The sequence below is a fragment of the Haliotis asinina genome, chromosome 13 (genome assembly GCF_037392515.1).
Source record: "Haliotis asinina isolate JCU_RB_2024 chromosome 13, JCU_Hal_asi_v2, whole genome shotgun sequence".
In the NCBI taxonomy this organism is placed as follows: domain Eukaryota; kingdom Metazoa; phylum Mollusca; class Gastropoda; order Lepetellida; family Haliotidae; genus Haliotis; species Haliotis asinina.
Genome location: NC_090292.1, coordinates 25698386 through 25720336, shown reverse-complemented (window position 1 = coordinate 25720336; position 21951 = coordinate 25698386). Strand labels below are relative to the sequence as shown.

Genomic DNA, 21951 nt, shown 5'->3' with positions numbered 1-21951 from the left:
GAAGCCTGTTCTACTGAAGGGAAATTCGCATAGCTGTGAGTTCGTTATCGCCGTCATTTCGTCTTAGCCGACAGTTCGTCATAGCCGTCACTTCGTTATTGCCGTCAGTTCGTTATAGCCGACAAATCGTCATAGCCCCCAGTTTGCTTTAGCCGATAGTTCATCATAGCCGTCAGTTCGTCATAACCGACAGTTCATTATGGCCGACAGTTCGACATAGTCGTCAATTAGTCATAGGGGACAGTTTGTTATAGCCGTCAGTTCGTCATCGCTATCAGTTCGTTATAGCCGACAGCTCGTTACAAGCGTGTTCCTTACAAAGGTTAACTGTATATCATGTATAATGTCTCTTACAGGGCATTCTCTCCCCACACAGGATACTTGACATATCTTCCAAAACGTCTTCTCTATTACCGTCATATTTCCCTGTTCTCTTAAAATCCCTAGCGGTAAAAAATCGCAACACGAATAATCTACATTCTCTCCATCCAATTAGAACACGTGTTACATCGACTTAGACAGAACTTGACTAATGCAAGCTAATGTGGAACATGACTGAGTTCTGTCTAGATAAAACATTTGCGCATCGTGCTGAGGAAGAGGTTCTAGTTTTCCCGACGCTTGCGGAAATTACCAAGGCCTTACGTATGATCACTTTTAAGACAACGTCGCTGATTGCACAACTAAGCTTGACTCCAACCAATCACGAATCCTGCACATTTGCACCATGAAAGGGCCGTACTAGGACTGAGGTTCGTAGGTAGATATGACAAGTAACCTCTGTGAGCACAGAATGCTTGTAGGGATGAAAGGGTACGCTCTTGCCACAGTGTGGTGTGTTTTGCGGTACAAGGCCTTCGGCTCGGTCTGTTTTGGTTCGGCATATGAGAAATGTTCATATTACAGAAAACTGACCATAAGAGCTAAATCTTACTTTGCTTATGGAAAAACAGTTATTCGATTTCCAGTCATTTTTTTAAATGACTTAAAAATGTTTATAAAATAACAGTACGAAAACCGAAAATACCGACTCGGTGAATTTTTGGATTGAATTATGATATACCGAACCGATGGCAAAATACCACTGTCCTGCATGAACCACGGTGTACCGTTTCACCACTAATTTCTTAGTGCCTCTGCATCTGTGTCTTCCCTCAAATCCTATAAGTGGCATCATCGCGTTATCACTTTGCCTCGTGTTCCAACTTTATGGCTTGGAACCACTTTTGACACGTGGGATTCGGTAATATAGTCATCTCAACCACCTCCGTCCTCTGTGTATTCAACAACTTACCGAGCCCTTCTGGAAGGAAAGGCCCATGACGGCCTTGACGAAGGTTCCGAGACCAAGGACATGGACTGTCCCAAGAGTGTCTGCTCGCCACACCCGGATGTGAGCCTGAAACAACAGACGTTACTAATTTGGTTGGTTTGTTATTTATCGCCATATTCAGCAATATTCCCGCTCTTGTACCAATGATTGACTTCTCTGACTGGCATTCTAGAGGCTAAGGAGATGGAGAATGAGGACATATTTCTGCATATACAACTTGACCACCAGAAGACCGGGCTTGATAATAGTGAGTGAGTTTTTCTTTACGCCGCACTCAGTAATATTCCAGCTATATGGCGGCGGTCTGTAAATAATCGAGTCTGGACCAGACAATCCAGTGATCAACAACATGAGCATCGATGGAACCGATGACATGTGGTCAACCAAGTCAGCATGCCTGCATGGCAACGGTCTATAAATAATTGAGTCATTTGGGATACGACAAGCATGGGTTACCGAAGATCTTAAACGGATCTTGAAGAGTATGTGTCTTGTAACACTGACAGTATCTCACTCCTACCATGGCAAAGGGACTCGAACCTAGGATGACAGCGCCATGAGCGATCACTTAACCAACTAGGCATCCCAAGTTGTCGTTAGAATTCCCTGCTTACCTGCGACTTGTCATCTTTCTTCCCGGCAAACTGACCGGTCGCCACTATGTTGCCGTTGGAATGGACGGCCATGCTGCAATAGGAAGACTAAGGTCAACGGAAGACGTGATGGACGGAACAGAAGAATCTGAAGCCAGGTTATAACCGCGATATAAAGATTCGAAAAGAAATGCATATTTAGTTGGAAAATCAGAGGCATATAACGTGATTATAACCTCCGTATGACTTTAATAACCAATCGCAATCCAGTATTTATCTAGTATATGCATGTCTCGTGGACGGAACAGAAAAATCGGAATCCATATTATAATATATAATTCTGCTTTTCTTTTCATGTACAGAAATATCTGATTTCTGAAATCTGACCATCTGTTGTATGGATAAAACCACTGTAATGATGGAGGGATAGTATTGAACCTGTTTGACACCGCAGTTACGGAGGAAGTTCATTAAAGATTTCTGATCCACTTTTGGTTTTCACATGTTGCGAAATCTGAGTGAGTGAGTGAGTGAGTTTAGTTTTACGCCGCACTCAGCGTGTCTGGACCAGACAGTCCATTGATCAACGACATGAGCATCGATCTGTGCAACTGGGAACCGATGACATGTGTCAACCAAGTCAGCGAGCCTGACCACCCGATCCCGTTAGTCGCCTCTTACGGCAAGTACAGTCGCCTTTTATGACAGGCATGGGTTGATGTAGGCCTATTCTACCCCGCGACCTTCACGGGTGGGAAACTTTATCTGAGTAACCACACACATGTCTATGGGTCATGTGGCAATTTTCAGCATTGAACTATGAAAGCTATTTCTTTGACAAGCGTTGTCTTGAAGTAAGGTGTGACAATGGAGCCATTTGGGTACCGGGTAGTGATAAAATGTTTGCACACCAACAGAGACCTTTGATGAAATGAAACTTATGGAAGGAGGCCCCATCGTTTAAAGCAGTTAAACACTGGCATCGTCATTTTAAATGTGTTTGGAAATCTGTGGAAACAGCTGCCATTCCTAGACGACCTCATTCAGCCATTGATGAAGATACTGTCGGTCAAGTAGGCTGCCATTTAGGAAGATCGTATTACTGTTTCCCACAAATTGATGCTTTGTTGCATAAAACAAACGATGGGCGAAGTGTTTGACGCTTGGTGGTTGCTATGTAGAGAAGGACTAATATCTGTGCCAAGTTTCATTCCTCTAAGTCTACTGCCAGTTGGTCAGAAGCCTAGATTTTCGAAGCTCTCTTAGCGCTAAGATGGTCGTAAGTTAATGTTCATGTATGGCACTTACGACTATCTTAGAGCTAAGAGAGCTTCGAAAATCTAGGCCCAGGGGAAGTCTTTAATGAACGCGTCTGGTAGATGGTCAGGCCCAGTGACTTGGTATGTGGCATGTCATTGTAACCCATTGGCGTGGATTGTTGTTAACAGTATCAACCACTGGATTTTCGGGTCCAGTTTTTGTTCCAAGCTGCCATAATATGGTTGCAATGATGATTATATAAGACGCTGTTTTTAGACGATGTGACTGTTGAATTATTGCACTCATATCGCCCCTTCGAAACATTCACATGGCGACTATAGGAATAAGGAATAACCTTTAACCATAGGAATAATGAATAATGTTTATCCTCTATTTCATCGACATGACGTAATTACAGCACATCTCTGTATTGTTTATTGGTTTCACAACTGATTCCAGGTTAAACTGTTTGATTTAAGATAATGCTTTCGGGGAAAATGAAAACAAGAAAGGAGGCAGGTCTACTGACCACTTGATATCTTCCGTGTGCTCCTTGTAGTGACGTTGCGTGTGTGCGTCACGGTTGTACATGACGGCGATGTTGGAGATGAAGTAGATTATTTCGTCAGTGTCCAGGATGTAGATGTTACATCGACAGTCGTTGCCACGGTAACCATACCTAAGTAATAAAGATAACTATAAATAGTTATACTTTTCCAATCACAAGTTTGATAACCTGACGCACAAAAGAAAGTGCTCATCGTATGCTTTGGGATCAGTTTCGAAAACGAACGTACACGTTTGCGTTTATGTAAGTGAATATTTTCATTTGTTCCTTTACACGATGATATGGTAGAAGGTGTTACTTCACAAGACAGATTAATCCACTTTTATGCAAAACAGTAAAACACAGTCTTAAATGCATTCATATTTACAAGTTCGAGTTAACTTGTTAAATACACAATCCAGGGACTGACATTGACAATATGATACTTACACCCAGTCTAGTTGCAGTCTCTCTTGCGGTGGATCTATAGGTAGGGAATTGTCTTTGTATGTCTCTGGGTGAACGACCTTAACCTTCCTTCCGTGAACTTCCAAGGTCATGGCGTGCGTGCTGATATCATCTATATCCGGTTCCGGTTCCGGTTCCGGCTCGGGTTCCGGTGTAGCTGCTTCTAGCGTTGATCCTGGACATGTAGTAAAGAATGTTGTTAATGTAGTAACGTGACATTAGGCAAATGTCATTTGATCATTTGGACGTATCCAGCCATTGTTCATTGAAATCACTGGTTAACTGCATATCGGTTTAGCATGTCTTCAAATAAATGTAAGCTAATAAAAATCATACCACTATTTATGTAATGAATATTTTACAGTAAAGGTAGCTGCGTTTACGGTAAACATAGTCGACGTCAGCTGTCTCAAATTCGCCGTCTTAGAGAAGTAATGTAGTATCCGTCAGTCCTATGCATAGTGTGATAACATTTAGTTATGTCCTAAACCTCAGACTTAGACGATAACAGTTCAGGACACAACAAATTAAAAGGAGCAGAGGAAACATTTATTTCTTATATGTGATCGCGTATGCTTTGTTTAGACTATAACTGTAAGGCTGCATAAAAATTAACTGTTTCTCGGGCAGATTTTTTTTTGAGTAGTGACGAGGGCGGTAGGACATTTTTTTTTAAATTTTCACGAAAAAAAAAAGTGACGAGGGAGGAACACGTTTTCATTTTTCTCTCTCAGAAACACAGTTTGGAACGTTTAGCATTTGTTAATGAGTTGTAGATTCAGTCACACTCTCTCTTAAGACACCCATTCTTATAGTGTCAAGTCAAAAATATTTTTTTAGACGGTAATAAAATATTGCTATGCGCGCTGGCAAACCTGACGCGCCGATGCCCGAGAAACATTTCACTTTTTATTTAGCCTAAACGTTCAGGAGAAAGCTATATTTATTTATGTTACAAACTAAAAACGGGTAGAGAAATTTTTTTTTAAAATGTGACCTTGTATGCTCTGTTTGGCGGGGGTGCCAGTGCCCTCGTCTGACGGCCTGTCCACTTCTATCATTGGTGGCACCGCTGGAGCCTCGTCCGGAGACTTTTTCGCTGTAGGAAGATATGAAATTATATGTCCCAGTACTTTCTGTTTGTCACAATACATTCAGATTGATTCCTAACATGTCACATATTAACACATCTTTGTAATGTAACACGTGTTATATTTGGGATTACAGGCACCTAATCGCCAGCAAAATTAGCCATCCAACCTACTCCGGGATTCTACCCGTGGGGTAGAACGGAATCATTGTTCAATTGCATGTAATGGCTTGTTGAGTTCAGTCATTCCTCTTTCTTCATGGGTGTTAAGTTTTCGGCTTGAGGTCCGTCTCCCATTTTCTCAAACCAAAACCTCTTTTAAGATCGGCCAAAGAGCATGAAAAGTAAGGGACACAACTCTTGACAGTATCGTCGTAACACCTTTCTACCGGGCCAATCGTGCTATCAGGAAATTGAACAAAGTCGAATTTAAAACCACCGTTGAAAAGAAAAGAGAATCTTAAAATTTGTTTCGACCAACAAATTACGCAAGAATTTTTTGGGGAATGTTTTGAATGGTATCACGCTGCAACACTACAGTGCCCCAAACCAAACCCACCCGAATGAAATACACCGTCCTCGATAAATAGTTTTTGTTTATTTTTTATCCAGCATCAAACTTCATTTTACTTTCATTTGTCTGGAAGTTTATTAAAATAGAGAGATAATTAAGTTCAGAATTTTTTAATTGCTTTTTTTAACTATTACATCTCATTGTGCAACCACATCAATCACCATGACAACAACATGCATTATTACACCTGTATAGAAATATGATATTGATGTGTACACGTGCGCGACTGACAACGTTCACTCAGACTAAGTGTTGACGTGCCTTGCAACAGCTACATCACACGTCAACGGCATCCTTGACATTTGTAGCATTAGAGTTTCTTAGTCCGAAATTTCTTTTAATTTTTCTTATCTTTTCAAATCTAAAATACTGATCGCGGAAATTGAATGATCATTGATTTTACATATGGAGTGGGTGGAAGTTTTGCAAGTGGAAACGGGATCTTTGAGGTAGATGACATGGCACTGTAGTTAAAGCGTACGGTCGTTCGAATCTCAACATGAATTTTCCTGGGGTTTCCTACACGAAGCGATCATTACTGGGGTTAACCTTAACTTAATTCTTTAACATGGCACTAAGGTTACCTTAGTAACTTACGATCACCTTTTAGTACTTGAGTAAAACAATATTTTGGCGCATCCCGTCTCCGTCCTTGTGACATATCGCAGATAGTGAATTCAAATGGTTTTATTTTTTTTAAAAATATCGAAGCAATATCATTCGAGAGACACCGGAAATGTGTTACAACCGTCTGCACCCATATGGGAATTAAACCCCAGAACTTCTGCGAGACGACGAACGCTTTAACGAACTGATATCCCAACTGCTCGACAAGGATGTTTACATATACTGAGCAAAAGTAATAAGGGGTCGTGAATACTTAGGGTATATATTTCATTAAATTTTGTGCAAGTGGTCACTACAAAAATACACCGAAATGTATGCATGTTCCAACATGTACCGTCCCAACTGTCCCAATGTACCGTCCCAACTGACAATAATGCATGCATAAATGAGCCACCGGGTGTTGTTCTTGAGTAGCATACTATGAATTTAGGTAGTGGGGAAAGCCAGGTGGAAGAGACGGATGACGGATTCGATTCTCCACATGTGTGTCATGTGTGAAGCCCATTTCCGGTGTCCCCCGAAGTAAATTCACTCACTACTATGGATTTTCATCCATGAACATGCATGCATTACAAGAGCGAAAGGGAGATAACTCGACGTTGACATTAGGGTACAGCGTACCTTTTCCAGTGGTTACATGCATTGTCACTAGCAAGCTTCGCTTTAAGTAGTCTGCAACAGGTTACGTTTATAAACAAACGCCTAGGATACAGATAGCCTAGTGGGTAAAGTGTTCGCTTGTCACACCGAAGACCCGGGTTCGATTCCCCACATGTGTGAACAAAACTACTGGTGTCCCCCTCTGTGATATTGCTGGAATATTGCTAAAAGCGGAGTAACTAAGCTCACCCACTGAGAAAACACAAACAATGCATTCATTACCGCTGACCAACTGAGGGTTGTTATATAAGCACCTGTCCTCTAATCTTATTGACAATAATGCATGCATTAACACTACCCTGTGGGAGTTTGTTAAAGGCAGCAGGAGGTTACTGTCATTTACTGTTAATGAATGTATGAACACAATAAACAGAAGACGCACTTATCGTTAAATGCAACAACGCTTTACTTACATGCACTGACAATAATGCATGCATTTAAATTAATCGAAGCTTATCGTTAAACTCAGATACTTTTGTATACCACCAATGCATGTATTGATAATAGCAAACATCAATTTGTCGTTATAGGCAACTGATTATTATTCTTATACAATGACAATAATGCATGCATTAAAACTGGAGAATACCACACTGGGCAATATTCCAGCGATATGGCGGAGGTCTGAAATAATCGAGCATGGACCAGCAACCCACAGTGATCAACAGCATGAACACCGGAATACACAATTGGGATAAAATGATGAGCACGATCACCCGATCCCGATAGTCGCCTTTAACGACAAGCATTTCTTGGTGAAGACTAGATCTAACCCGTGTCTTCACGAGTGCGTCGTTAAGGCCACGGGTCGTTAGGGCACGGGTCGTTAAGGCCCCGGGTCGTTAAGCTTATATATGTACACTGACAATACAGCATGCACAAAAACCAGTAGCAGGCAACTGCACGCACTGTTACATGCATTTAATGCATGAATATTGTTTAAAAAGACAACGTTACTCCCTTATGCTGATGCATGCATTAATGCCTGCCAATGGGACTTGCTGTTAGTTACTCAACAGCACGTTACTGTTAAACACTGGCAGCAGTGCATGCATAATAACTAACCAATGGCAGCATCTTGCTTTGCAGCTGCTCTTATATATTCGTAATGCATGCATTAACACTGACCAATAGAAGCTTGTCGTTACAGTCTGCCTATCTAGGTTTCTTATTTACCTACATAATGGCATGCACTAAACCTGTTATTAGGCATAAGCAATGCATTTGTCAATTAAATGTGCCTTTTTATAAATCTGGGCTAAGTGGACATATACACTGGCTATATAAGTGCATGTTATATAGGGCTCTTGAGGAACTATGAGCTGTGACACATGCAGTAGCGCTACCCAGAGTATGTCATTATGCAGCATGCTGTTGTACCGCTGCTCATAAGAGCTCTGACTGTGGATACGAGGCTAGTTGATGCAATCAGGCCCCGCACTCGGAGGAAGCCTGAGAGAAACAGTTGGAAAGACATAGAAACAAGACTCATGAACATGCTAACAAAGCACCTACTGAATGTTTGTTTGTTTGTCTGTTTGTTTAACGCAGTTTTCCAGCTATTCCAGCGGTTTGTAAATAATGATCTGGACCAGGTAATCCATTGATCAGCATCATCAGCATCGAACTACGCCCTTGGGACAGGATGTCATGTGTCAACCAAGTCAGCGAGCCTGACCACCCGAATCCGACAGTCGCGTCTTACGACAAGCATGGATTGACGAAGACCAATTATAACCCGGCTTTAGAAAAGAATGGATTGCTGAAAAACCAACTCTAACTCGGATCTTTACGGGCTTCAACAAACATGGGCTGCTGAAAACCAGATCTCACCGGGATCTTCACTGGCCTTTCCCTTTTTCCATCCACTGACACTCCAGTGGTAGTCGTTTTTAACACGATGACTTATGCTGAATGTGTGCAGAAATATTATGTGATATTTGGTGTGGTTTAGTGAAGTTCATATATTTAGCTTTAATATGATTTAATCAAAGTATTAATCAAACCTTACTTTGTTTGACGGAAGTGTCCTTGGTCTCCGGCTCTTTAGTATCAGGTACGGACTTGCCCGGATCTGGTTCTGGCTCCTGATTGGCTGGTTCAGTGTTTGGCGAGGGTTGATTGGCTGATTGGGATGGGCTGGGCTGCTCATTGGTTGTCGTTGGTTGAGGAACACTTTCGTCTACGGACCTCTCTCGACTTAATGTGGATTTCTCTTTTTGTATTGATGCCTGTGGAGGACAAACATGTGTGGTTTGACTATTCAAAAGAGTTAGAAATGAGCTTGTGGATTTATGGGAGACGATGAAACGTAGACGATGGAACGTAGACGATGGAACGTAGACGATGGAACGTAGATGATGTACGCAGGTAGGGGAAGAATACCTCACGTTCTTCACATTGTTTTGATCTGCGTAGCTGGTGAAAGTGAGTGAGGATTTTACCCCTTGAACTCTTCCAGTAAAATCACTGCGGGGAATGGGTGTGTAGGGGATGGCTTGGGGAGGACACAAGAAATGGGCTTCAACACACTGTTCTCATTTAGAGAATCGAATCCGACGTAAAGCTCAAATGTTTATGCACCAGTCTACCACACAGCCCCTCCTGTGTGAGAGTAGTCGTTGGAAACTGTTTTTCACTTCAAGAATCACTTTACGTCGCGTGTGTAGTCAAAAGAGGTAGCCAAGTAGCCAACGCGCTCGTTCCTCCCGCCGCAGATTCGAAACATGGGTACACTGTTTTATGACAATTTCTGGTGTCCCCCAGCAGTGATTTTGTTGGCATATGTCTATAAGATTATCTATATCTATATATCAGATTACCTTGATGCGCAAAATATTTCATGAATGGGTGACATGTGTGAGTGAGTGTCTAGGTTCCTCTCTGGTTTTATCAGTATTAAAAACATAACAGCAGAGAAATTGCGAAATATACCAGATCACATTTCACCCATACAGGGAATCGAACCTGGACTTTCGACATGTTGATTCAGCACTTCGGCAGCCAGGATAGGCATCAGCTCAGTATAGATTGACGAGATATGTTCGTGCTGTGCGACACACGGCCAGGAGCCATTGAGGACGACGCATCGATTGAAGCCACGTACCAGAAGTGTGTCTACAACATGTTTCCCGACAGAATCTGCGTTTACTCCGTGTAATGATCACACGCACAGTGTAGAGTTTCGGGTAAACAACACCAGGGGTCGTTTTTTCTGACGGGGGAATTTCTGAGTGAATATAGTTTTCCGCTGCTTTAGCAATATTCCAGCAAAATCACAGCGGTGAACATCAGAAATGACTTCACATTCTACCCATGTGGGAACCACCACCCCACCCACCGGGGAATTTGTTTTGTGATGGGGAACGAATATGGTTTTACACCCTTTTAGCGATATATTCATGCAATATCAAGGCTTGGGACGCCAGAAACGGGATTAACACGTCATACTCTGGGAATCGAACCTGGTTCGTCATCGTTATTGGCGAACACTTTAACTAATGGTATATCACAGAGCAGACATGGAAACTCACCTTCTTTAGAAGACGGGAGACAACTCTTGTCTTGGCGCCACTGGACAGTTCCTCAATGGGGTTGGATGCAATGCTGAAGGCAGCCTGTTTCGCCTTTTCTGGTAGTTCGGCAAGTTCCGGGCATCTCCGCCACGCCATCTGCTGAGACTTTTCCAGGAAACTGATAAACTCTGGCCAGCTGCAGTGAGTGAGTGAGTGAATGGGTTAGTAAATGAATGAGAGAATGAGGTTTAAAACCTGCACTGGACAGCAGTACGTCAGGTATATCACCAGTTATCTCGCACATAAATGTCGCTTTCTGAGCTGGGCGCTTTCTATTATTTTCATTGAACCTCGCTTAAAGGCTAGTGACATTTGTATCTACCCAGCTGGTAATACTGAACTCATTTGGTACGTCGTGGTAGTAATTCTTTATCTCGAATAACATTGAGTCACGTATGATGTACGGAAATTACCGATGTTTTAAGAATGCAAATCGATGGAAGAGGGTATTTTTCTTGTCTGTAAAATCTAACGATGGCTGTAAAAGGTTTTGTAACCGTGCTTCAAACAAATCAAATTTAGAATGGCGGTGTTCTGTAAAATGAATACGCTGTTCACTGGCCTCGGGGCCCATGGGTTCATGTAGCCTCGATGTTCGGGCTAGGGGAAAATAAACAAACATCCAGGGTACTTTAACCCATGTTTCCCTTGAGACCAGTGAACAGGTTATAATGTTTGCCGAATTGTGATGCAGGTGCTGAATATTGACCACTTTAGAGGAGAGTTTAATAGTGATAATCATGTCGAGAGCGAAACAGCGACTAGGACCAATGACTTGAAATTTCCGGCATATAAAGTGTTTTTATTGCTTTCTAAACAATAACACTGACGTTTGATATGATGGTGTTGTTCAGCTCCAGAGTGTTTAACGTCCTGACTCACCTGACCATGTCGTCGTGATCCTCGTCACATCTCTTCAGCAGGTTCTTTAACAGAGCTCCATACAGTGGCGTCCGCATATCACAAACCAGGAACACCTGGAGAAGACACATGTGTAAACACCACGCGGTACAGAACAACAGTTACACACCAGAAAAACCTGCCGAAGACACATATACACACATTACATTCTACAGGGCGACAGTCTGACATCAGGAGACAGACGTGTATACACCTAACCCACAAGGCGTCAGACACAAAAAAGAACCTGCAAGGGACATAACTTTTCCTCACCTAGCTCCCATTTCCTAAATACTTTTCCTTTTAGAAATTTTCCTGGCAATGATTCTCGTCCCAAAATACCGTGTCCCTGGATATCCTACCCGTACCCATATACCGTTTCCCTGGCAACTTTCCACCGTCCCATATAACGTTTCCCTGGCAACTTTCCATCGTCCCATATATCGTTTCCCTGGCAACCTCCGTCTCGTCCCCATATACCGTGTCCTTTGCAACGTCTACCGTCCCCATATGCCGTGTGTCTGGATATCTTCCCCGTCGTTCTCACCTACCGTGTCCTTGGCAACCTTCCCCGTCCTTACATCTCGTTTCCTTGGCAGCCTTCCCCGCCCTCACCTACCGTGTCCTTGGCAACATTCTCAGCCTCTACCTACCGTGTCCTTGGCAACATTCTCAGCCTCTACCTACCGTGTCCTTGCTAACATTCCCCGCCTCTACATACCGTTTCCCTGGGTATCTTCCCGGTCCTGCTTGTGTCCTTGTTCTGGAAGTCCTTCCTGAGGACCTCGATGTCGAAGAACGTCCTGTCCTGGATCAGTTGATCCTCCAGGCGACACAAGAAGTCGAAGTCCCGCTGTTCCTTTGACATCTCCTGCTTGGAGGTGAGGTCATTGCGCATCTGGCGTGCCTTCACACTGTCCCTTCCTACCGTACAAATAACACGAATATTGCAAGGTGGCGATGAAGTTTAACTTCGCAATATAAACCTGCAGCGTGCTTTTCACTATATATTAGGTCATCTCTTGTTTTCCCAGAAAAACCGCATTTGAGGTTTTTGTTTTGGAGGGACAGGTTTTACTTTTAGCTAGAAAGACCTCTTCCCAGGTTTTACTTTTCGTTAGAAAGACCGCTTCCCAGGTTTCACATTCAAATGATACACGGGTGCTTGAAATCAATTGAAAAACATCGTTCAAGATTAACCTTACATTACAAATGTTTACCGAAGCGGGATTGGAACCACAATTGTCACATTCGTAGGCTGACGATCTACCGCACAACCACCGGACCGACGAAGATGGTAGGGTTAAATTCTCTACCTACAGTTACTGTCATTAAATTGATTTTAAATGCGCTTCAGTTATTGCTATGTAGCTTCTTTAAACGTTCATCTACATTGTAATTACCCATCTCATTGACGGTATATATGTTAAAGAAAGCACTTCTCCGCCCCTCGGGATTTCCCTCCCCCTCCGGTTTTATATTGTCTAACAAAACCTCGGAGGCGTGTTTTCTCATCAGGCATGTTTCACCCTGAACATCAGGGTTAAAACAGTGTTCAGCAACCCATGCTTGAGGCGACTAACGGGATCGGGTGGTCAGCAACTCGGGATCGTATGGTATGACAGCAACTTGAAACATGTCATCGCATTGCGTAGATCGTAGTCTGTCTCACAGTCCCTGAACCACATTATTCCCCCTCATGCCTTGCCATCCCTGCGTGCTAAAGCCCTAAATGCAGCAAGGCTAGATTTCCTCAGGCTCCGAATCTCTGGTCTCCCTGGGCTCCTCTCAGTTTAAATGGGTTTGTTAGTTACGATCAAAATTATATATATTCAGAGGGTAAACGTCAATCTTCGCAGACTGATGTCAATGGTGATCACTGGATTGGTCCAAACTCGACTGTTTTATAAAAAGCATGGGTTGCTGAAGATCAATTCTAGCGCGGATCTTGACGGCTCTAGTTTGTCGGAGTTCCTGACCGTATGGGTGACAGTATTCTTGTATGCTGTAGCTCACCTGTCCTCAGATGGGCCGCCATGAGGCTCTTGTACAACCGCTCGTAGTCTATGCCGGCATGATCCTCATAGATCTCCGTCATCATCTGTAGCAGTCGCTGGGAGAACTTGATCTGGTTCTCCTGCAACACACAGCAAGGAGGTAGCTAGGAGGTCAGCACTGTGGGTACAGCATAGAGGTCAACAACCAGGTAACTAGCTTGTCGCCACAGTGAGCAGGAGAGAGAACAAGATGGAGGTCATCAAGGACCTGATGTGGAGGTCATCACACTGGGCAGTAGAGAAAACAAAATGGAGGTCATCAAGGAGGTGATGTGGAGGTCGCCACAGTGAACAGTAGAGAGAACAAGATAGAGGTCATCAAGGAGGTGATGTGGAGGTCACCACAGTGAGCAGTAGTGAGAATAAGATGGAGGTCATCAAGGGGGTTATGTGGAGGTCACCACAGTGAGCAGTAGAGAGAACAAGATGGAGGTCATCAAGGAGGTGATGTGGAGGTCACCACACTGAGCAGTAGAGAAAACAAAATGGAGGTCATCAAGGAGGTGATGTGGAGGTCACCACACTGAGCAGTAGAGAGAACAAGATGGAGGTCATCAAGGAAGTGATGTGGAGGTCACCACACTGGGCAGTAGAGAGAACAAGATGGAGGTCAAAATGGAGGGCAGAATCAACATGGGGTCAGCAACCAGGTAACACGGAGGTCATCACATTGAACAGCATAGAGGACCAGATGTAGGTCAGTATGGAGCTCGGAATCAACGTGAGGTCAGCAACCAGGTAACACGGGAATCATCACAGCGAGCAGTATAGATGAGAGAATGTTGCGAACAAGAAGATAACTAGGAAGTCATCACAGTGAACAGTATAGATGACAACATGGAGGAGAACATGGCGGGCGGAATCAGTATGGTGGTCAACATGCTGATAACTAGGAGGTCATCACAGCATCTACATCAATATTGAGGTCAAAATATGAATATAATGTCACTGAGTGGGTTGAGAAATTGAGACAAGATGGAATTTAAAACGGACTACTCTGGGGTTATATGACGGCCATTACTTAACCATGAAAGTCAGCAAAGTGGGCAGTATTGAGGTCAAAATTATGGTCAGCATCCTGGAGAATGTAAAGGTTAAAATGAAGGAGAAGATGGAGGTCAACACTGAGGTCACCAAATATGTTATTAGTAAGAACAACCCGGAAGTCAACAGCGCGTTCAATACTGAGGTCGTCTTGGCAGTCTACATCGTGAGCGGGACACCGCTTTACTGCTCACAACACTAGAACCACGTTCTGGGAGATCTCGCCATCACAGGTTTCCGGCGCGCCTAAGAAACGTAATTCTGCACATCCAATAAAGTCACGTGTCCTAGAAATATTAATGTGATATTTAACTGGGGATCATTATGACTGGCTGATCTTACTGACCTTGCTATTTGAAGGGTTAGGGGGGCAGGTTTCCCGCACTGAATCAAACAAAGAATGACCTTGACCTCTGTCTATGATCATCTCATCATGGACGCTATATGAAGGACTTTCGGGACAATTTATCCACACTGAATCAACCACAGAATGATCTTGACTTGTTTACAAAGCATCTTACAGTGAACGCTTGTTGGAGATCCTTAGGGGAGACTCGGTTCTCCACAGATCCGTAGCGGCGAAGACTCATGTGTGTGGCCCGCAGTCTCTGTCTACTGTGGTCAGCCAGGGCTTCTGTCAACAGCAGACCAAGTTTTTCTTCCGGGTCCACCGTCTCAGGGCCCTTGTCTGTAAAAATACTGCCACAGTCTTTGTTTCTGTAATACCAGCTCGGTCCTTATCTGCAGAAATGTGAGCGCATCCCTAATCTCTGCTAATAGAAGCCGCACTTCTATTTGTATAAATTCACGAAAAGGTCTTGCCTGTATATAGCACCATAGATCTTATCTGTATATACAACAAGCACAACCTTTTACCTGAATATATACAAGCACACCATTTAATCTGAATATTCGTCATTTCGTGAAATGACTAAGCTGGTCAGCCATTTCGCGTCACTTTGTGTAAAAACAATTAACATGCTTCACTCATTATGAAATTTCACTTAATAACTTAATCTACAAAAGTGTATAACAGTTTAATTCTACAATGACTTCACTAAATACTGGATTGTGATTGGCTAATCAAAGTCATCCAGAGGTATATAATCACGTTATATACCTCTGATTTTCAAACACATCATGTACTTGTTTAAAATCTGAAGCACAGCCTTTCATTTGAATATATACACAAGCACAATCTTTCATCTGAATATATACAAGCACAGCTTTCCATCTGAATGCATACAAGCACAGCCTTTCATTTGAATATATACACAAGCACAATCTTTCATCTGAATATATACAAGCACAGCTTTCCATCTGAATGCATACAAGCACAGCCTTTCATTTGAATATATACACAAGCACAATCTTTCATCTGAATATATACAAGCACAGCTTTCCATCTGAATGCATACAAGCACAGCCTTTCTCTGTATTAATACACGATAACCTTTATCTTAATGATTCAAGTGCAACTCTTTATCTGAATACATACAAGTAGAACCCTTATTTGTACCAACACATGTACAACCTGTATCTGTAGAAAATAAAAACAGCAAATGTACTGCACGTTTCTAATTTGTAGACATACAGTTACAATCCTTATATCTACTATCATTAGCACAACTTGTAAACATAGGACTACAATTACAATCCTTATTTCTGCTAACATTAACGCAACTTGTATATGTAGAAATACAATTGCAATCCTTATTTCTACTAACATTAGTACAACTTGTATATGTAGAAATACAGCAGCAATCCCCCATGTCTCTACTAACATTGTATATGTAGAATATCCTTATTTCTGCTAACATTAACGAAGTTTGTATATCTGTTAATCCTTATTCACACTAGCGTTAGCACAACTTGTACATGTAGAAATGCAAACAAATCAGTATTCTACTAACATTAGCACAACATATCTATTAAGAAATATAATTACAATCCTTATTCCTAATACCACAATAGACGTGCCCAAGGAGTGGTTACACAATGTCATACTAAAATATAATCACACTCGAGTGCACAAACCGATAGTGGACTTGTGAAAGGTGAAAGCCCCATTACTTCTTCTCCTTAAGTGAATGCTTGATATCCTAGAACAGACCATATAACTGCACACGGTCAACAGTAAACTCCATCGCGAACAAATGAATGCTTGATATCCTTGAACAGACCATATAACTGCACACGATCCACAGTAAACTCCATCGCGAACAAATGAATGTTTTTTGTCTCAGAAAACTGAATCAATAGCTACACACACGGTAGTGTTTGTTGTACACAACACGAACAACAATAACTGATATCTCCATTAGGACCTTAGGTATCGGTAAACTTAACAATAGACTGCAGGATAAAATGTTCATTTCGGTGATATCTAGAAGTCACTGGCTCTAAAAATCACTAAAATTGGGAATGATATCACAGTTTTTAATTAAATACCCATGGTCTAATTGGTTATGTCAATGAATAGATTAATAAATCTTTTATAAATTTAATGAAACATAAATCGCAACGGCCTGCATTCCTGCGCAGTAAACAATGACTATACTGGCGTGAAAAAGAAAGTATACCCTTCAAATTTTTCGTTGACTAAAACATGTAAATGGTACTGGACTACTAGGCTGAAAGAATCGCCTTGGTACTGATTCTAAACACTATTGTGAGTGAGTGAGTGAGTATAGGTTCACGGTACCATATCAGCAATATCACGAACCCGCTTCTTCGTCATGACGAGCGGACGCTTTTACCACTGGGCTACCTCACTGCCCCAACACTACTGTTACCTATTCCAAATACCGTGTCATGTAACCACATCTTGTTAGATCACTTTCAGCTTCCATTTACGCATTCTTTCAAAAGAGTCCAGTAGTCAATGCCTATACTGAAGTGAAAAAGAAAGTATACATTTCAAAATATTCATTGACAAAAAATGAAACGGTTACTAAGATGAAAAAGGTTGTCATACCCACAACAGATAAAAAGGTTGTTATACCCACAACAGATGTGGAATAACCATACTTTCTTCCTAAAGACAGTATATAAAGCGTCAGTAACGTCTGTCTCACCTTCCTCCTCGCCGCGTCTTCTTCGCGCAGAACGCGGACCCAGAGCAGAGTGGAGACGCCCTCTTCTTCCAACCTGGCGATATAAGCAGTGAGTGTGTGAGTTTAGTTTTAGGCCGCCATCAGCAATATTACACCTATGTGGCGGCGGTCTGTAAAGAATCGAGTCTTGGCAGGACAATCCACTGGTCAACAGCATGAGCATCGATCTACGCTACAACCAGGTCAGCGAGCCTGACCACCCGATCCCGTAAGTCGTTTACAAGAGGTTGAGTAAATATCTCATCTAATACAACAAGCACATTACGACATGATTACAACTTTAATGTGAGAACAAGCTATACAGTTGCCTACCTTAGCGAAATCAGCGGGAGTATGCTAAAGCCAAACCAGGGATCGTCATGGGATCGAACTAAGGATACGAAACCCTGATAAGCGAATCCTGCTTTGGGACGCAATCTAGTCAAGCGGAGTGTGAAGCTTTATTCCACTAGGCGATCAGGATAAATGTTCCATATCTGGCTATTGACTGTGCAATACAAGTACATTAAGCGTTAAAATAATTATACATATTTTATGGTGGTACATTGTTGAGATAGTGACAGTATGTTTTCCCAAGAGTGGTTGAGTATACTGTGTCGTTTTGCGTTTGTTTCAATTCACGCGCATATGTGCGTGTGCTGGTCATTTGTTTGACTTTACACAGATGTGTTTCTTTGATTGTTCGACTGTACACGGATATGTCTGTTTGATTGTTTGACTTTACACGGATGGTTATGTCTGTTTGACTGCTTGACTTTACATGGGTATGTCTTCGCTTTTATTTGTCTTTACACAGACAGGTCTGCTTGATTGTTTGACTTTACAAGCATATGTCTGTCTGATTGTTTGACTTTACACGCATATGTCTGTTTGATTGTTTGACTGTACACTGTTATGTCTCTGCGTTTGTTTGGCTTTACACAGATATGTCTGTTTGATTGTTTGACTTTACAAGCATATGTCTGTCTGATTGTATGACTGTACACTGTTATGTCTCTGCGTTTGTTTGGCTTTACACAGATATGTCTGTTTGATTGTTTGACTTAACATGGATATGTCTGATTGTTTGACTTTACACGCACATGCCTGTCTGATTGTTTGACTTTACTAAACTGTGAGAAACGTTAACTATTTACCATGTCCATTCCTTCCAAAGATGTGTTGGAAGCAGACTGGGTCATGGACTTGCCTCCGGTGCGTCCCCTCCCCCTTCCTCGAGGGGTTGTTCCCCCTACTCCTGGCGTCGGCATCGCGATATCGTCACTGCTGCCCTCGGCAGTTGAAGTATCTGAGTCAGACTAAAACGTAAATCGATATCAATCACTTCATTATCTGCTCCAGGCCGATTATTTACAAACAATCAAATCCCACAATCAGACTGAAAAACACAAAACTAATGTTCTTTTGCTTTCTATTCATGGCTTATAGATGACTGAGCGAGAAAGGACGGAGACAGCACAGCACAGGTTAATGAATAAATAACTTTGTGCACGTGCTTCTCGAACACCTGGCTGTTTCCTTCTCTGCACTCCTCCCTCGTAACAAACAGTGATCTGTGTCAATATTTCAATAATAGATTGTAAAACGTCCTTTTTTTATTTTTAAGACAAAAAATCGGCAAAAGCCTCACAGAGTGTGTATAATGTTTTCATTATGATCAGCGTTTGATTGAGTATTTTATGTTTATTGCATGTCGAGTTAGATTGCAATTCATCGATCCGCTTTTGAGCCAAATGGACTGTATGAAAAGCGAGTACCGTGACTTGTCAAGAGAATCCACCTCCTTTGTGACCGAGAAAATGGGGCGTCCAGGGAGATGCACGTGGATACGTTTGTTTGTCGAAGTGTGATTTCTTTCTTACAATATATGCGATACGAGTAGATACGAGTAGATACGAGTAGATATTTGTATAGCGCCGATATCCAGTTAGTTCAATTGCTAGTGAAACTGTACTTTCCTCGATCATTGGATGTCCATCACAACGGCACATAGTATTTTCAATCTCAACTCCCTGGGGAACATACAATGGCACGCTGCTAATATTGCAATAAGATGTTGTATATCCATTCTATAAACCCCTGTTCATCACAATTTCCAAATGCCGTGCTGATAGTTATGGGAATTGGCTAGAATCTCATAATTGATGGTTGGTTCATTATAACCGATGAACCATCGAGAGTAATTGGTTAGGGTCAAATTTCCCCGCTATTTTTGTAATGCACAGCAAAAACACCACAAAAAACCCTTAGTTCTTTCGGGTTTGTTTGCAAACTGCACAAACTGCATTTGCAAATTTCGCATATTTAAACAATGACTAACACGTTAGGAACAATTTCCTGAAGTCTTTAAGGTAAATTCAATCACGACAAGGAACGAGCTTGTGCTTATGAAGATTAACAGACAAAACCAACCGTGTGAAAAAATATTGTTAATGCGAACAAGTGTTCCAAAATTGCTTGTATTCGATTGTGAGGAAGTATGATCGATTGCTTAGTCGTTTAGTTATTTCGACCAATCTTCGATCATTTCAATTAATCGGACCTCCACTACACTCTAAGAGACCCATGAAGGTGTACCCGGGGTAGAATAGGCCTTCAGCAACCCATGCTTGCCATAAAAGGCGACTATGCTTGTCGTAAGAGGCGACCAACGGGATCGGGTGGTCAGGTTTGCTGACATGGTTGACGCATGTCATCGGTTCCCAATTGCGCAGATCGATGCTCATGTTGTTGATCACTGGATTGTCTGGTCCAGACTCGATTATTTACAGACCGCCGCCATATAGCTGGAATATTGGTGAGTGTGGCGTAAAACTGAACTCCCTCACTCACTACACTCTAAGAAGAAATAGGGCGTCAGCTTGGAGAGCGGAAGGTCTGAGAGTCGAGTCAATCAATAGACTTTATAAAAGTGTACCTGTTGTTGCCTTTCCTGGCGCTCAGTGGAAAGGAGATGTAGCTGGACTATATACAGATTGTATTCATGTTAGATTTAGACATGGAATAAAACTGCAAAGCCGACATAAGGGTGGACACGTCAAATCATTTGCACAAACACGTACATGCTTAATTAATATGTGAATTAACCATGAACATGAAAGCCTATAAACTACTTCAGCCTCATTTTAATTTGATTAAATCATATTTCAACAAATACAGATTCAATTTGTTGTAGGGTGAACAGCTGCGCAGGTAGTAGTTTATATGGGTACCCGACCGAAAGAGATTATCATGTGTAGAATCTCATGCAAAAGCACTATTTACTTACCAGTTTAAAATTGATATGTATTTTAAAGAACAAGCTGCTGAGGTAAAGGAAGGTGAGTGAGTAAGTGAGCACTCGGTCTGTAAATATTCGAGTAAACAATCCAGTGATCAACAGCATGAGCATCGATCTGCGCAATTGGGAAGCGATGACATGCGTCAACCAAGTCAGCAAGCCTGACAACCGTATCCCGTTAGTCGTCTTTGACGACACGCATTGGTTACTGAAGATCAATTCTAACGGGCCTCTGGGGGTGTAATTGATGATGAAGTAGTAGTAGTAGTAGTAGTAGTAGTAGTAGTAGTAGTAGTAGTAGTAGTAGTAGTAGTAGTAGTAGTAGTAGTAGTAGTAGTAGTAGTAGTAGTAGTAGTAGTAGTAGTAGTAGTAGTACAAGCTGACAACACAAACCTCATAGGAATCCATTGGCGATATATCCATTGTCGGCCTCTTGACTACAGTAGTGAGGGTCTGCTTTCCACAATTTCTACTACAGCGTCTCTTCGCTCGCCGGTGGTTCCAATACCAAATGAACCTTACGAAACAATACTCAGTCTCGTTGTAATGAGTGGATATTCGCCAGGATGTGAGCACACCGATATCACAATCACACTGTAGTTTATGACGTTAAATTCATCTGTCTTCGTTACTCTGTGTTGTTTATCCAGAACTTTCTCTCACTCATAAACACTCCGTGTTAGTCGATGTCACGATGAAATTATTTTGCTCACAGTAGTATATATATGAAAATAAACCTCCCAGTCTTTTCCGTCAATATTTTCCATACAAATATCCTGGATGATCATCTGAATGGTAAAAGTCTTCCTCGGAATCAACAATGTTTA

General features: G+C 42.1%; 1 protein-coding gene across 1 annotated transcript in view; it reads right to left on the bottom strand.

The window, feature by feature from the left end:
• LOC137259844 (echinoderm microtubule-associated protein-like 2) overlaps positions 1 to 21641 on the bottom strand; it is a 39166-nt gene extending 17525 nt beyond the window's left edge. Inside the window, exons 1-14 of the mRNA XM_067797470.1 lie at positions 21518 to 21641; positions 18981 to 19142; positions 17806 to 17878; positions 15250 to 15416; positions 13644 to 13764; positions 12349 to 12551; positions 11610 to 11704; positions 10686 to 10863; positions 9164 to 9383; positions 5199 to 5300; positions 4184 to 4376; positions 3716 to 3865; positions 1948 to 2020; positions 1295 to 1399 (exon numbers count right to left, since the gene is read on the bottom strand). Coding sequence (XP_067653571.1) covers positions 1295 to 1399; positions 1948 to 2020; positions 3716 to 3865; positions 4184 to 4376; positions 5199 to 5300; positions 9164 to 9383; positions 10686 to 10863; positions 11610 to 11704; positions 12349 to 12551; positions 13644 to 13764; positions 15250 to 15416; positions 17806 to 17878; positions 18981 to 19142; positions 21518 to 21547 — 1872 coding nt within the window. The 5' untranslated portion in view covers positions 21548 to 21641. The remainder of the gene's footprint in view (positions 1 to 1294; positions 1400 to 1947; positions 2021 to 3715; positions 3866 to 4183; positions 4377 to 5198; positions 5301 to 9163; positions 9384 to 10685; positions 10864 to 11609; positions 11705 to 12348; positions 12552 to 13643; positions 13765 to 15249; positions 15417 to 17805; positions 17879 to 18980; positions 19143 to 21517) is intronic.
• Between the last annotated feature and the right edge of the window lie 310 nt (positions 21642 to 21951).